Below are 17,714 nucleotides of genomic sequence, written 5' to 3' on the forward strand. Positions count from 1 at the left end.
TGGTTTGACGAGTCTTTGCTACCAGAACTAGTTGAAGTTGTTCCTGTCAAGTTTACAGTACTGACATTACTGATGCTAGGCTTTGTGTGCCATGCTCGCCCGATGATTCTGCTGGCTGAGGTTTAGAAGGAAACCCTGGTATCCTCTCTTGCTGCGAGTCAGGTGCTAGTGGCTGCCAAGCTCATCTCTTCCCTTCCTTGCATCCTTTGAGCTTCCCTGACACTTGCAAGGCAAACAGAAAAGTGGCTGCTGGGAACTGTTGGGTTCTGGGAGGGACCTAGCAGCCCAATGTTCTCCTTCCCTGAAAAGGCCATATGTGGCCTTTTTAATCTTATAGGCAGGTATCTCCATAGGAACTATTGTTGCCCTTAGAGGTGGGAAGTACAGCCCCTTGCCAGTGAGTTACAGAACTTGGCCACAGCTAAAGCTGAGTCACAACTTAAAATGAATGTGCAGTAGGCTATCAGAAATTGTTGGGTCACTGTAGGTCTGGCGACCCCAGTGTCTCTCCTCAGTTGGTTTCCTTATGCTGAAGAAGTCGGAGCCTGGCTTCATTAGCTTGTACAGATGGCCAGAGTGAATGAATAGTTACAATGGTCTGACATTGAGCAAGTTACAGTTGTGACTGGACACAAGGTTTGGTGATTAAGAGGACTGGTTCCTCTTCCCATGAACCCCGGCCGAATTCCTAGCATCACATGGTAGCTCACAACTGTCTGTAACTCCCATTCCAGGGTATCTGATGCCTCCTTGGGCACCAGGCACGCATGTAGTACACAGACATACAAATGTGCAGGCAAAATACCCATATACATAAAAACTTTAGAAAGTTAAATTTAATCTACAATCTCCCTTAGTTACCAACAGCAAAAACCCAAAGGTTCTCACTACTTCCTGATCCACTTTTTAAACTACTACAGAAAACTTTGGTAAAACCAAAGACTGTGGAGCCCTCTGTAGTTTGGACTATGTTGAAACACAAAATGTGCCGAGGGCCATGTCATATGTCAGCCATCAGGAAAAAAAAATCTTTGATGGGAAAACCTTGTTAGGCAAGACCACAAGGCTACAGACTCCAGAATATCTTCTGCTTCCATCTGTAACCTCTCATGTACTGCTGCACATTTCCCTGGATGTAGTATGATCATTGTTGACAGAGGTTCCTGTCCCACAGCCTTTCAGTCCCAAAGAAACACACAGAGGCCTACATTAATTATAAACTGGTTGGCCTATTAGTTCAGGCTTCTTACTAACTAATTCTTACATCTTACATTAACCCATATTCTTGTCTGTGTTAGCCACATGGCTTGGTAACTTTTATCAGCGAGGTATTCTCATCTTGCTTCCTTTCTGGGTGATAACTGCAGACTGACTCCTTCCTCTTCCCAGAATTTTCCTGATCTGGTCGCCCCACCTATACTTCTTCCCTGGCTACTAGCCAATCAGCATTTTATTAAAATACAAGTAACAGATCTTTACAGGGTACAAGATCATTGTCCCACAGCAGTTCATCTCATGAATACATCCCGATGTAGTGGGCATTTTTATCTATGGATTGTCAAGATGACCCCTCCTTAAATTGTATTGTAATGTTAGCTTACGCAGAGTTTACCCAGAGTTCTAATGAATAATAATGAATACGAAGAAATGCTACGCAGTCAAGGCTTAATTTCTGCCTAGGAGCTGCTTTAGATCACAGTTCAGGTTGGCGATTAGGAAAATCGTTGAATTTCCCCAGCTGCCAAAGCAACCTAATTGCTGTATGCAGTTTCTTTGCTAGGTCTGGCTGATACCCTAGGATAATGATTAACTCTCTGCACAAATTCCTAACCTCGGTTTTGTAATACAGGTATGTAACATAAAGACTCAAAGTTCAGCCAGCTAACTTTTTTATGTGTAAAAATGTTGGGTCCTGGAATTACATAAGTGACAGGAGCAAAAAAACCGAGCTTTTGTTCAGAAACACTGCAGGAAAAGACAGTTTAACTGGTCAGGGCTACAGAAAATAATTTGACTTTATAGCCTCAAGAAAGACAAGTTTCTTTTTATGGTCTTGAGTTACATGCAGGACAGAAAGTACATTTTGAGATTTAAAATGCTATTAGTGTCACTATGCCTTGGGTAGTGCTGACTGAGCTGTTTGTAAAGATTTATGTAACTGAGGCCACACTAAAGAATTTAGGACACCTCTCTGTCTGAACCCGACACTCTGAGTCCAAGAAAGCCCAGCATTTATGACTTCTGATCACTGATGTCAGTTCAGAATGTTTATACACTCAGAAGGATAGGTTATAGTACCCAATTCCCTTATTAGACTCCTCAGTAGTTTAGGTCTATACACTCCTTTAAAATCCCTTATAAGAGTACCTCTCTAGATAGATAACAAAGTGATTCTTTCTTTACTGCCGTAATTTGCTGCCTACCAATGAAAGAGTTGGCTCAGAAAAAAATGCTCCTTCCTCACTCTGTGACAAGTTATTTAGAAGTATTGCTTGTGAGTTATCAGGATGACTCTGTTTTTAATCAATTAAGAATTGGAATGTGGTCTCTGTGTGTGACTCCTGTATAGCCTGAAAGATTTTATTGGGTATATAAGCTGTGAAGAACAAAAGAAGACACAACAACATGAGAAAATTAAGAAAGGAATCTTAAGTGTCTCAGATTTAAAACATCTTAGATTGGGCTTCACTGTGAACTTTCCCTTTGAGCCCTGTGTGCAGTTTGGAAGCTGGTTCTTTCAGGCTGTGTTAAGAACGGTTGGAATAGCACTGGGTCACCTCTTTGGCAACCCCTCCCGATGCTCCTGCTCCAAGAGTATGCGCTGCCAGAACACAGCTGGAACCAACCCACGGAAGGCAGCCTTGCTTTCTCAGAGATGAACTGCTAGGATTGATAGGAAGACGCCACAAAGTGGTGTTAGCGCCAAGGTTTATGTCCTTAAGGATCACCTTCCTCTCTTGGGAAGAGACAAAAACCTTCATAGCCACGTGGTCGCTCTGACTTGTCACTGCAAAGACTGGTAGGGTGTCCTTACATTATATGCTCCCCAGCTCAACGTGGGCCACTGCTAAGCAGGGGCCATTCTTCTGTCTGGCACTGTGGAGGTCAATCACCTGTGGTGATTGTATAAATAAAAATCTACAGGCCCTGATTTTAAGTTTTAATGTTCATGCTATTAAACAAATTAGGCTAATTTCAAGAATCTTTTTTTTCTACAGATCATGTTAGCGTAATGTAAATAAATTTAGAAATGCAGAACCTTTACAAAGACATTTATTAACACATTAAACAATTTTATTTAGAACTTTGAAAGAAACAAATTCAAGACAGTTCTTCCAATAAGTAACAAAATAATCTATTGTTTAAATTCCTTCTCATCAAGATGACTTTATTCCATAACACAGTATATCAGCTGGGCAGGTTTGCTCTTACCAGTTAAAATGATCATGTGCCAGTCACTAGCCTTTTGTTTGTTTCTGTCTGTAAACACAACTAGGATAGCCAGGTCATACTGAATGTGAGATAATTCAGCCCTGAACCTTCAAGAGCAAGTTTGAAATATTATAAGTGCCTGGAACACCTTTTGGCAGCTTTAATGGCTTTCTTGAAGGTGTTACCATAAAGTCGGCACTGTGGAAGGACCCTTAGTTTCTATTATAGTGCTCAGTCTTCATTCTGAACTTAAGGTATCTTCCTCTTAGAAACCAGAGTGTTCTCATAGCAAGCTTAATAAGTTAAAAACAGGAAACATCAACTAGAAAGCTGAATAATTCTCCCATTAAGGCGCTCTTAAAATTAATGCTTAAGGGTCACACATGGCGAATGTCCATATACCCAAGGCCCTGTGTTCATACATCAGGAATAGCAAATGCCACAGAATGCATTTTTCATAGTGAAGTTTGCTGACCAATAATTCAGCATGAGAAAGCCAAAGGAACATTGGAGACATTTCTGGTTCTTTATCCACTTGTTAAGGCATAGGAATTGAGCATGCCAAGGTTTCTGGTACCCTCTAAATCAGTGGTTCTCAACCGTCCTAATTCTGCAACCCTTTAATACAGTTCTTCATGTTGTGGTTACCTCCAACCCTAAAATTACTTTTGTTGCTACTTAAATAACTGTAATTATGCTGCTGTTCTGAATTGTAATGTTAATATGCTATAGAAACCCATGGAAGGGTCACTACCCACAGGTTGAGAACCACTGCTCTAGCTCCTTACATGCTCCTAGAGGTGGTTTATAGCAGTTACTTGTCTGTGTCACCTTCCACTGTGGAAGCAGGTGCTTTGGGGACTCTGGACGTTATAGAAAAACCTGGCGGAGTACTTGAGATTTGCCAGGCTCACTCAGCAGGCTGGTTGTAAAAATGCGACTAGTCAAATGTTCTGACACCTCCTCTTCATTTCTCACACCTCTGCAAACGAGACAACGATTTTGCTAGATTCTTTGGTAGGACAGCTTTGACTTAATCTGATTTAGGGAATGAAATTAACAGCCACATCTCATCCCAGGTTGAATTTTATGACCGACTCCCTACCTGCACACATGCTAAGGTACTACACGGAAAACGTTCAGTATGTCATTCCTCTTCGTGTGTACAAATTAGGGGGTTAGTGAGGAATAAATGCAACCTTCAGTTCCATCTTAGGGTCCCCAGAACAAATTCTATTCTCTTTTATCTCAGTAAGGAAGAAATAGCTAAGTTTGTAGAAAAATGCCCTAAGAGGATCAGAGTGAAGTAAACACACATGGAAGTATAAGGCAGGGCGAGACCAGGAGACACGAACAGCACTTTCCCAAGCTGGGGCAATGCTGTGTACTCTGTGATTAAGACAAGCAGTGGTTTGGACACAAGGGAATCAAGCATTAGTGTCACTGACATGTACAGCTACACCAGGGTTAAGTGATTGGTGCTAAGTACCATATCTGCTGATGAAATGTAGCTAAGATCATGCAGATCAGAATGTTTATGGAAAAGCTTTGAGTGTGATACAGGCGTGCAAGGTCATGGAAGTTTGGGGAAATGTTCAAGGCCAGTCTTGCCTATATCTCTGGACAGACAACTTTCTTTCTCAGCCCCTGGCGTCACCTGGAATACGGCAGTTACACAGACTGTTCAGCACACAACGACAAGCTCTCACTCCATGTTGGTCAATGTGGGAAGGTGTGCAGGTATTGAGCCTGTCTGTGACGTCAGCTCACCAAGCTCACTGATGGTAGTGGTGAGTAGAGCATCCTGAGACACCACTGTTTTGCAAGCAGTGTCTGTGGAACTATTCTCCTGCATGGCAGGCACACTGCCTTGAACTTCCAATAGGTTGTTAAAATGGCTATTTTCACCAAAAGATAATAATCTGCCTGAAAGTTTGGGTGATACATATTCATCATCGGGTTGTTCTGTTGCATGTCCTTCGTCATTCTTGGGTGAGCCGTCCACAATGACAAGGAAAGACTTCCATGGCGTGTTCTTATCGTGTATCTACAAATAAAACAAAAGTCAGTTTATGTGTTTCTAAGTCTCCCAGTTTACAGATATTATTAGTAATACATGCATCTTTTAAAACAGCATTCTTTCTTCAGAGCCTGGCACCATGGCACACACCCATTTAAAAAAAATAATCCTAGCATATGGGAGTCAGAGACAGGAGGGTCATGCTGGGTCCAAGGTCAGCCTGGACTACAGAGCTAGACTGTCTCTCAGTTAAAAAGTAAATATTAAAAAATGATTTTTAATTACAAAAAAGAGCAAGCACTCCCTGGCTTTTAAGTATGCTTTCTAGTGGACCACCCTGGCACTGATTACTAAATTAGTACAGCAGCCTCTGCAAGGAAGTGTTTGGCATAGACTTGGCAGTAGTCTTAGCCTTCCACCTTATTCCCTGGATGTCACTGCAGGACATTCAGGAGAGAGAGAACCTTGGACTCTCTGGATGGGAATAATGACAGGTATTCAGGGCTAGCAACCTAGACCAGAAGGGCTTTGTTTTTAAACAGCCTACCCATCACTTACCGAGGTGTGCCTCCGGAGAGTGGACTTGTCAGTAAACGTTCGCCCACACGCATTGCACATGAACGGTTTCTCTCCCGTGTGGATGCGATGGTGGCGCTGGAGGGCATTTACCTGGGTGAACTGCTTCCCACACTGGTCACAACAATAAGGCCGCTCTCCTGAACACAGAAGGGAACTACTCAGTGACTTCTCAGTCTACTTTATTTAACGCTGGATACACATCTGCATAGCCTGAGCACTCCCAAAAGGGTTAAAGCTACACCACAATGACTCAAGGAAGCGGCACCTGGTAGAGGTGCCAATCAACCATACTATAATACCCAAGAACTTACAACTGTACCCAGAATAGGTCAGTTCTGTGCAGGCAGCTAACACTGTGTGAAATACAAACCAGTAGCCATAGTAATACACTATCCTAATAACAAATAGCATGCTGTGTGCACGTGTGTACAGTAACATCCATTCTTTCTCCCTGTTTATATCTGAAAGACTTGCATCCATTCAAGCATAACGCTCAAGCTGTCATACCACAGGAAGCTGTGTGCCCTTTCAATAAACACCCCATGCTGCAAACAGACTGTCCCCCATTTGCATACCAAAGTGTTCTCACTTTTCACTTTATCAGAACCAGAAACTGGGCCTACAAGGTGGTTCAGTAAGTAAAAGTACCTGCCAGCAAACCGGAAGATCTGACTTCAATCTGTAGGACCTACATGGTGAGAGGCAAGAACCAACTCCCACAGTTGTCCTCTGACCTCCACATGTGTCAAGGCACTTAGTCACCCACACACATACATATACAAAATAAACTTAATTAAAACAACAACAAGACAAACAAAAACTATAAACTCAAAAGCATAAAAACCATGTGGGAAGCCTGGTCAGTAACCCTAGCACTTGAGCGGTAGAGGGAGGATGATCAGGAATTGAAGGTCATGGGCTATATAGCAAGTTCAAAGGCTGTATGAAAATCTGTCTCAAAAATGAAAACATAAAAATAGGGGTCCATGAATTAATATAGTGGCACAGTACTCATATAACATGTACAAGGCTATGTGGTCAATCAAAAGCCCTGGAGGGAGTGAAAAGGTTTAAAAATACTATCATATGTAATTATACTTTAACTTTAAAAAAATCACTTTAAAAATGCGATTATAGCTGGGTGGTGGTGGCGCATGCCTTTAATCCCAGCACTCGAGGCAGAGGCAGGCAGATCTCTGTGAGTTCAAAGCCAGCCTGGTCTATAAGAGCTAGTTCCAGGACAGCTAGGGCTGTTACACAGAGAAACTGTCTCAAAAAATAAATAAATAGATAGATAGATAAATAGACAAATAAACAAATAAATAGTCATTCTAACAAAGTTTGACCATTTCCTTCTAAAGCTTCGATTCAGAATGAATTTGAAATGTGCCTCACAGTGTTGTGTTCTTAATTCTCAAGTTGCTCACTATTGGAAGGCTGTGGATCTTTATGAACTGGCTGCTTCCTGGGTGGCTGGAAGTAGGTTAGTAGAGCAGATCCTTAAGGTTATACCAGTCTCTGGTTCCAGCTAGTCCTCTCTAGTCTATACAATGTGAGGATCCCTAATTTCCCGCTGCCATGAACCTGGCCATGCTTTTCCCACCATGAGAGAAGGAATCCTGGGAAACTTGGAGCCACTAGCAGTCCCCCTGGGAAGTCAATATAGTCACACTATATTAACCAAAGCAACACTCTCCAAGTGACTTTGCAATACATCTAAAACTTGTGAACTGTAACATGAGGGCCGGCTTGTTGGGGTTTCTGTCCCGCCCGGTACCCCACAGCCGGTAAATCCCAAGGAAAAATCACACACAGGACTCCATAAGATTATAAACTGATTGGTCCATTACGTCAGGCTACTTATTAGCTCTTATAACTTATGTTACCCCATTATCCTTATCTACATTAGCACATGGCTCAGTACCTTTTCCAGAGGGGCAGCTTACATCCTTCCTCTCTGGTGGTCTGGAGAGAACTGTGGAGGGAGTTTCCTGTTTCCCAGAATACTCCCAGTCTCTTTGCTCCACCCCTACTTCCTGTCTGGCTTTCCCACCTATACTGCCTGCCTGGCCAATCAGCGTTTTATTAAAATATGATTGACAGAATACAGACAATTCTCCCACACCAGTGAACTGTTTTCCTTGCCAGACTGAACTCTTCTCTGGCACTGTGCAGCCATACCTGTGTGGATTTTAGCATGCTGGTAAAGGGAATTCCGCTGGGCAAAGGTCCGCAAACACACTTCACATTTAAAGGGTTTAGATCCAGTGTGGATTCTATTATGGTGTTTTAAGTACTCCTTAGAAGCAAAACTCTTGCCACATGTCTCACACATGAAAGGCCTTTCACCTACATGAGAAGATGAGACAAAAGTAGAAATAATCATTAAACACCCCTGCAAGAGCTGGTCTCCTCTCTACACCATGGCAAGCAGCATCAGACACTTTCTAATTAAACATCAAACACATTACTCTTGCTACTTGCTAAAAGTGGTGAATATCCTGGGAAATCCAAACAGCAATCCATTGGATTAGAATCAGTGATTACTGTTCGGACAGCTCAAATTTAATAAATTTCGTTACTGAAAATAAGAAAATTTTTACAACTTTGGGGAATTGTTGGATTATTTTCAATAGTGTTTCTGTAGCTCCTTATCAGAACAAAAGTCCCTCACAATGGATTATCAAGCAGCTTGTAGGTTGGCACACCAGTCAACCTGATTAGACTGCAGGGCAATTTCAATGTTGTAAGTTCTCTGTTCATTCTTCCAACTCACTCATGGAGTCAACTGGTGTGCTCCTAATTTTACAAACATTAAAACATTGGCTTTCATAAAATGTTAATACATTAATAGCCATACACAATGACCAACTTTAATTGAATCTGTGATGTGCCACTGACTCCTCCGCAGCTTCCAGTGGTGCTCTGCATTCCTGGGACACATGATCCACACCTCACCTGTCAGGGCGGCCAATGTGAGTGCTTAGATATAGATAGTGTAAGCAAAGGAAGGCCTGGGTGAGTGAGCATGGTACACGCTGATGGACTGGGTTCTGTGTCCTGTTTACATCAAAATTTCAACCACAGGATTTGCAATGCTGAGTCAGAATAAAGCCAACTTAAAACAGAGGTAATCTCCTCTCTAAATATGATTATCATGTATTTGCTCCTGGTTTCTGCCCAGGTTTTCAACAGTTGGCACTGACCATATTTAACTGTTCATTGTTAGAGTCAACATTCAAGCACAGATGTACCCATAATTCAAGAGCCCTTCCTCTCAGACCATGTCATGGGTAGGAGCATGGATGTCCAGCCCATTGGAACATTTCCCTGTAGTTGGTCCATCATGTTGTTCCCAATCGTTATTAAACATAGCAAGAAGAGAGCTGATCACACAGCTTTTCTCAGATTTTTTGGATAATTTGTTTAGGACAGACTCCTAGAGATGAAAAGTTACAACAATAGGAACTGTTTCATATCTCTAGGTGTCTAAGTGTTTCGTATCTCTAGGTATTGAAGACCTGTGTGCCCTATTTTAGCACCTAGTGGCACAGACCATGCCACATGTACAGCAGCACTGCAGGCAGCAGGTTGATCTGCAATCCCCTCTTACTAGATGGAAAAGCTTCATAACCTGTCCTGCCATGGTGGATGCCAACTTCTAGTAAGCAACTGCAGCTTTCTTCTATAGCTAGGAAAGACAGTCAATCACAACAGCGTGGGTATTTACCTGTGTGGCACCTTTTATGATAAATCAGCATGTGGTTCTGAGTGAATCTTGCACCACATTCATCACAGATAAAAGGTCTTTCCCCTGTATGAATTCTGAAAGTACAACATTCAGATGATAACTCAGGGTATATTTCAAAGGTCACTTTGCAATACAATCTCCAATTTCCTCTGTATTGTGCAAAACCATTTCCTCCAAGAGAGCTGAGAAACTGACTGATGGGACAGTCAAGAGTTCACCATATGCTTGGTGGTGGTGGCCCATGCCTTACACCTTTAATCCCAGCACTTGGGAAATAGATACAGGTGAATCTCTGATTTTGAGGCCAGCCTGGTCTATAGAGCAAGATCCAGGATGGCCAGGGCTATACAGAAAAACCCCATCTCGAAAAAAAAAAAGTTTACCATAATCCCAACACTAATGGAGTTTCCGTACAAGACCCAACGATGCTATCTCTACTTAGTTCCACACACCAGAGTAGAGCCACTGAGCAGCTCCTACATCTCTCCTTGGCCTTATTCATGCTGCGCAGCACTGGAGGGCAGAGAGTGCCTTTGCATACTTTACTATTAAAGGGTATCACTTAATATTTGAAGCTTCCTCATTTGGAATAAGCTTAGGAACTACACTGACAAAGTACCATATGACCAAACATTTTGCCATCATTTCCTAACACATGACCAGTCTGCCAGCCTAAAGAGAGAATCTGCTCTCAGATTGCTGAGAAGCACACAGTATTTCAGTTACAGACAGAATGGTACGGCAATCGCCATGATCTGCTGAGTACACTCTATACAAGTACTTTGAACTCAGGCTAAGTGAACGATGACAGCCACCATGTTCCCTCCCCACAGTCTGGTGTAGGTTGGAAGGCAAAGGCAGAATACAGTAGAAAATTCAACAGCTCGGCCGGAATGAGAACATATATACTTAGAACTATAAAGAGGCACATGCCTTTGATCCCAGCACTTGGGAGGCAGAGGTGGACCCATCTCTGAAAATCTAAAGCAAGCACAGTCTATACAGTCAAGTTCAGACCAACAAGGACTACACAGTGAGACACTGTCTAAACCAGTGGTTTTCAACCTTCCTAATGCTGTGACCCTTTAACAGTTCCTCATAGGGTGACCCCCAACCACAAAATTATTTTCATTGTTACTTCATTATTGTAATTTTGCTACTTTTACGAATTGTAAACATCTGATATGCAACCTCTAGGAAAGGGTCATTGGACACCTCCCCACAAAAGGGGTTAGGACTCATGGGGGCAAGAGCTGCTGGTCTAAAACAACCACAAAGTTGTTTAAAAATCCTGTAAGGAAGTAAATATGATAACTCACTATCCACCTACAGTCTGAAAACAAATAGAAAGCGTTGCTCAGAGGCTGGAGAGATGGCTCAGCAGGCAAGGGCACTTGCTGCTCCGGCAGAGGACCAGCATTCAGTTCCCAGCACCCACATGTGGCTCACAACCATTGGTTACTTCAGTTCCCAGGGACCTGACATTTGCCTTCTGACCCTCTGAGGGCACCAGGCACGTACATGCAGGCAAAACACCGTATACATGAAATAAAAATAAAAAACTTTTAAAAAAATGTAAAAATGTTGTCTGCTTCTCAGATCCTAATTCTTAGATCCTACAATGAGTGGCACTTTCCAGACCCTAAGACCTGAAAGAGCACCAAGGAAGTGTCTACAGCCCTACAGCCCATCTCACAGAACTTCAGTGGAACTGGGTGAAGAAAAAGCCCGGCTCTTATTCAAATACAGAGCATCTTGAGACCTCAGGCCACCTGGAGGCCAGGCACATAGCCCCCAGCGTGCTGGATGGTTCTGCTGTACCCTGGCCTCTATGACTGGGAGGAAGGGCCAAAGAACCATTTCCCAGACTCCATTCCTCCAAAGAGGATTCAATGTTGCCTCAATTTCCCGAGTCCTAGATAGCACCAGCGGGGAAATGAAGACCCACAGACACAAACACGCTGGTCCCCGTCCTAAAACCATCTCCAACCACCCAGTGCGCTTTAGCACTCGGGAACCCTCTAGTACTTGGGAAACCACATCTCTACCCTCAGGACGGCCCTGCTACACACAGCAATGTCCCCAGGCAGTCGCACCTCATGTGGGTCTTCAGCGCCGAGGGCTGGGAGAACTTGGCCTCACACTTGGTGCAGCCATAGGGCCTGTCGCCCGTGTGTGTGCGCTCATGCATCCGCAGAGAAGTCTTGGAGCTTAGGCCCTTGCCACACAGGTCGCAGCGGTGCCGCTCGCCACCGCCCTCGTGCACCTGCAGCACGTGCCGTTTCACGTCCTTCTTACGCTTGAACTTCTTGGCACACAGCTCACACGGAAAGTGGCGCTCACTGCTGTGCACGTGGCGCTGGTGGCTCTTCAGGTTGCAGCGGTTGGCAAAGGTCTGGCCACAGGTGTCACATCGGTACACGACTTCGGTGGCCACGCCGTGGTGGTGCCTGATATGTTTCAGGAAACTCTTCTCATACAGGAAGGCCTTCTCACAGACTGTGCACTGGAAGTTGCTCTTCTTCTCCCCATCCTTCCCTTCCTCCTCCTCCTTCTCCCCCTCCACTTTCTGCAGGCTTTGCTCCAGTTTCATGCCAGCAGGGGAAGCCTCATTTTTGGAAGCTGGTTCCATCTCTATCCTTTCCTGGTCTGGGCTTTGGTCCTGGGGACACCTGACATTCTCTGCAGCTTCCTCCTCCGCGTTTGTCTGTTGCTCTCGGAGCCTTCTTGTATATTTCTTTTTAGGGATTTCCACAAACACTTTTCTTCCAGCTAGCCTCCCACTAGGTCTTCTGATTTTAGGGTAGGGAGGCTTAGCCACATCTTTCTTCTTGTCCAGTTTCTCCTTGCACTTCCTGGACGGTATTTCTGGCAAGAGGCCATTATCACCATTATCAAAACTCTCTACTGGATAGTCAGAGGTATCGACAAGGCCACTGGAGTGAGCATCCTCCCCTGGTACACTTGCTTTGGAGCTGGGGGTCACACTCACCTGGGGGCCACTGCTGGCCTCCACCTCCTGAGACTCAGAGAAACTCTGTGATTCCAAAAGGACTGACTGCAGCATCTGCTTCTTGAGCTGAAAGCATGTCTCAGACAGGTCCAAACACTTGAGCTTTTCAGCCACTTCCAGCATCCGCTGCACCCGATCCTCTTCTACCTGCACCCTGGCCGTATAGACAAACTCCAGAAATGAAGCAAAATCAACGACCTGAAGTTCATTTAAGCAGACGTTAGTCCTGGTCCCGTCTACACTCTTCTCATTCAGGAACACCTCCTTAAAAAACTTGCTGGTGGCTGCCAGCACTGCTTTATGGGCCATGAAGTCTTCACGGACGCCCTGATACTCTACTCTGACTGTGACGTCACAAAGGTGGCCCAGAAGTCGGAGCTCGTGCATCTCATGCAGAAGGTTCAACGGCGAAGACTTGGATTCCAGCAAAACTGTGCCGCTTTCCATCTTCCTTCTAAAAACAGCTTTGAAAACAAAAGCAGGAGTGAGCTCATATATGAAGAAAAAGGCCTTAAAATTATGAGGGTTTAGATTAATTCTTGAGAAGATAAACGGTAACTAACAAACCCAACTTTTCTCATTGAAAGAGTCAAGTCACAGCTGGATGTGGTGGCATGATTTATGGCTCCAGGCACAACCCAGTGTTTAAATGGACAAGACTCAGGAAGATTAGGAGTTCAAAACCAACATCAGCTACACAGTAACTTTGAAGCCAGCCTAAACTATGTGAGAACGCATCTCAAAACAATGAAAGCAAACAAACAAAACACATAGACAAGGCTAGAGAGACAGCTCAGCAGTTAAGAATGCATACTGATCTGGTAAGGGACCCAACTTAATTCTCAGTATGCGCATTGGGTGACTCACAGCTGCCTCTAATTCCAGTTCCAGGGGATCTAACCTCTCAGGTACCTGCATTCACATGCACATTCCCCAAACAAGACATACACATATTATTAAAAACAAAACGAATCTTAAAAAAAACAAACCCACACATAGACACACAGAGTAAAATTATACTTCACTTCTTAGCAGTTTTCTAAAGTTCCTGAATAGGTTTCATGAGATACTATTCATGAAAACAATACTGGCAAGGCTTCCCCCCGCCCAGTGATAAGCACAAATGATTGATTAGTTTGCCTTTAGTGAGACTCAAGGCAAAAATTTGCTTACCAAGGTCATTTCTAATCTACTAAAAGACATATGCCAAAGACATAGGAAAATCTGTGTCTAGTTCTTTGGGCAAGAAATCACTGCCACCACTGAAAACTGCTGCATACTTCCTGGGAAAATAGTTCAAAACCCTATCCTCATTTGCAACGTCCTTAAATACCTGGTAAACAGAGACACCCTCCTGAAAGAATTCCGGTTTCCTGGCATTTCTAAACTGCTACCTTGAGTAGGCTAGAGCCTCTCTGAACCTTCACTTCCTCCTCTTTGAAGGCCCAGCTGTCCGGAGGTTTTAAGGAACGCAACACTGCAAACACTTCCAGCTGGCCTGACATCTGCTATCTTGTAGTGGGCTTCCTATATACCTGAAAAGGTACTGAGAGAGCCTCATCTTACAGGTGACAAGCTAGTAAAATAATTGGTTAATTGGCTGATGGGGTCTTAAAACTAAACCTCATGGTCCCTCATGGTTTATGGTTAACTGAAGTTTCTCAAAACACCCCTCACTCCAGCCTCACCAAATGAAACCTCTCCTGCAGTTGCCATGGCCCCCGGGACTCTTTTGGACTCTAAAATGCTAACCCAACTTCATGTCTTCTGCTCTGTGGACGCTTCACGGAGACCTCTGTCCATGAATCTATCTTCCCTTTCTAGGTTCCATTTGGTTTCCAAGTCTCCTCCGTCCAGAGTATCCTGCGGATCTTCACAATTGCCTGTCCACCTCATTCAAGAGACCACTACCCATAGTACCCAGGCTCAAACACAGAAAAGACTCTCCTAGGGAGGAGACTGTAGAATCAGCACCTGTGGAAGGACTGAAGGGGCCTCCACAGGAAAACACTACCTACCTATCAAGCAAGCTTAAGTAAAGGAGACATGCCTGAAGCAGTAGTGGTGAGCCAATGCTCTTCAGAGTTCCCGTGAGAAGTCCAGGAATATGAAAACGTTGTATGCTTATAGCCTATACACATATTTGTATTAGGACTGACAGCTGCTTTAACCCTTTGCCCTGCCTTCTCCCAGACAAGGGAACATTTTGAACAAACACCCTGTTATCAGAGGTCGTAAATCCCCTAGTTCGAGCTCAGGAGGACCTTCCTGAAATACCATAAATCTTCAAGCTCAAGCTCAGAGGACAGCACTCCCTAGATAGTAAGACGCCAAGACACCATAAATCCCATTATGTATTCTCTGTCCTATGCATATTCTTTGACTGTAAAAAAAAGCTTATAGTTCTTTCTCGGGGAAACCAACTAATTTTCTAGCTAGTTAGAAGTCGTCGGTTGCCCCCCCCTCCACCGCTCCAGCAATGTTTTTGAATAAAGTTGCTTCCAGTTAGTAGACTTCTGTGGTCTGCTCCCCGCTAATCGCATGATTCCAGGACCCAACACTGGGTCCCAGCGTGGGGACAAAGGGTATAGACCCCTCTCTATCTGATGCTCATATGGCTAGCCTGACTTCCTAACACCTCGTCCTGCCCCCTAAAGGAAAAGTCCTTTCCAGGAGACCTGGCAGCGACTTCACCATCAACCAAGGAGACCAGGAGCAGATTTCCTCGTTTGCCTTCCAAATGGGGGTGGGGGGAGCAGCCACCAGTCATATTGAGCGGCTATTTGTGGGCTGGTGACAGCTGTGTTCCACTGATACTCATTGGCTTTCTGCCGCCTCTGGGAAGGCCGAGCATCCTCACCAAGGTCGCTAAGTAGCCTTGGGGTCTGGACTTCCAGGCTAGGCCTCCAGGAGATGATGCTCTCCGCAGCGTGCCCACTCTACAGGGATCCTGGCTCTCACGCAGGGTGTAAAGTCCTGGTGGCTATGGCCTCTCTGACTGCACCACCTCCGTCCCCACTGTGATCCCCCAGAGTCCCAGACGACCAAGGATCTTCCAAAGCTACGGGGAGAACGAACTCTTGCGGCCAAGGTCCAGCCCCTTGTCCCCGATTCCGGCCTCCAGAGCCCAAAGGGACCAGACTACTGCTCTCGGCCTGGGTTCCCACAGCCCGCCGTTCCAAGGGTCAGCAGGCGGAGAACAACTACTAAGTCAGACAGTCCGCAACACACTCACCTCGCAGTCGGTGCCTCAGCCGGGCCCGTACCCCTGGAACAGTCTCGCAGGAACAGCGGCACTTGGGGACCACGGAATGGTTGCCACGAGCGCGCCCCGCCCCCTAGTGGGCTCCGCCCCCCGGCAGGCCAGGAAGGCGCTGCGCGCGCAAGTCCAGCTGCAGAGGCGGTTCCGGCCGTTGTGCTGTGCACTGCGTGGTCTTACGTGATTTGGGGCAGGGCGACTGGCTGGTAGCTCCGGAAGGTGTGCCTGCAGCAAGCTAAGGCCACGCCTGTGCAGAAGACAGCATTGGCAGAGGGGAGGAGGGGAAATGGGGGAGTGTTAGTTGCCCAAGTTGGAAATACCTGGGACTACGTTGCTGCGTTCTTGTCCTCAGCTGGTCATTATTGTAGAGTAAAAGGGACAACTGGAGCAGGAAACCGACCAATCACAGAGCATCCTGACTCTGAACCCAGTGCCAGTGAAAGAAACATACCCTGTATTTGAGGCCTGGGTCAGGAAAGAAGCATCTTTACCCCTAGTGTCAAAGAAACACACTTTGTCCCTAGGATCAGAGTCAGTGAAAGAAATATGCCCTGGTCCCAAGATTAGAGCCAAAAAGCTAAAAAGGACTAGTGAAAGAAACACAGTTTGGCCATGAAGTCAGAGCCATCTCTGCCCTTGACCACCTAAACTGGCCAATCCCTGAGCTGGAAAAAAAATTAACCAATCCCCCTTCTCCCTAGGAAAACTGCCCATAAGAAGCCCTATATAAGCCTCTCTACCTATCAGTGATTCCTCCTTCCCAAATCTCTTTCTCAAAAGAGTCTTGGATGATGACCTTTATTGGTCAGCGCAGAGCAGAAGAACCTGGCGGGATGTCCCTTGGGGGACTGAGCTGAAAAACCTTGCTGAGATGCTCCCTAGGGGTCCTCAGCAAGGCCAAGCAGAACAGAAGACCCTTGCTAGGCTGCTCCTTAAGGGAGCTGAGCAAGGACAGCTGCAGGAAAAGTAACAACTTTTTTTCTGGAGGAGATTGCTACATCTCTGCAGCGGGCTTCCCTTTTGCATAGTATTAGCAAAGAAACATCTTGGGCTTGAGAAGAATCAGATAGCTCTGTTAGGACGCTCCCATAAGGGAACAGAGCAGAACTCAGCTGGAGAGGCTCTCCAGGAGAGGAGCAGGATCCCTATATCCTGCTGGGAGACCATCCCCCACCGCACCCCAGCTTCAGGTAGCCTGACTTCCCAATAGTCAGAACACCTTTCCTCCAGAGCTGAGCTGTCCTATTGCAGCTCCAGCCTCCAGAGCTGTCCTATTGGGGCTCTTACCCCTCCAGTGCTGTCTACTGCAGCTCTACCCACCCAGAGCTGTCCTATCGCACGGCTCTACCCCTCCAGAGCTGTTCTGTTGCGGCTCTAAGTATATCCTGGCTTCCCTATAAGTCATGATATCCCAACACCACTACTGTACCACATTCCTATACAGTTATGTTGCTGGAAACAACTATTAGGCCTCCTGGGTGCCATGGTGGTCCAGATCTCATCGTAGGCACGCTTGCTGTGGCGTGGTGGGAAGGATGGCGCAGTGCTCTAAATCCTTTATCATTTTTTTGGGCAGTGGGTTCGTTTAGTGTGTCTTGGACTAGCCCTGTATGTTGATCAGGCTGGCCTCAAACTCATAGATCCGCCTATCTCTGCCTCC

The 17,714-nt window shown here is 45.3% G+C and overlaps 1 protein-coding gene across 3 annotated transcripts; it reads right to left on the reverse strand.

Moving 5' to 3' along the window:
* Positions 1-3,272: 3,272 nt before the first annotated feature.
* Gzf1 (GDNF inducible zinc finger protein 1) lies at positions 3,273-16,161 on the reverse strand. 3 transcript variants are annotated; one of them, XM_048455549.3, is made up of 6 exons: positions 16,031-16,161; positions 11,879-13,249; positions 9,762-9,856; positions 8,213-8,380; positions 6,011-6,168; positions 3,273-5,479 (listed from the first exon to the last, which is right to left on the reverse strand). In XM_048455549.3, exons 2-6 carry the CDS (start codon positions 13,240-13,242, stop codon positions 5,138-5,140), a joined length of 2,127 nt encoding a protein of 708 aa, XP_048311506.1. In that variant the 5' UTR covers positions 13,243-13,249; positions 16,031-16,161; the 3' UTR covers positions 3,273-5,137. The 3 variants fall into 3 exon arrangements, with proteins under 3 accessions (XP_048311506.1, XP_048311504.1, XP_048311505.1); XM_048455547.3 differs by having other exon boundaries at positions 11,879-13,259; XM_048455548.3 differs by lacking the exon at positions 16,031-16,161 and adding an exon at positions 14,814-15,003 and having other exon boundaries at positions 11,879-13,259.
* Between the last annotated feature and the right edge of the window lie 1,553 nt (positions 16,162-17,714).

This window comes from Myodes glareolus, chromosome 10 (assembly GCF_982192425.1).
Source record: "Myodes glareolus chromosome 10, mMyoGla1.1, whole genome shotgun sequence".
Classification (NCBI taxonomy): domain Eukaryota; kingdom Metazoa; phylum Chordata; class Mammalia; order Rodentia; family Cricetidae; genus Myodes; species Myodes glareolus.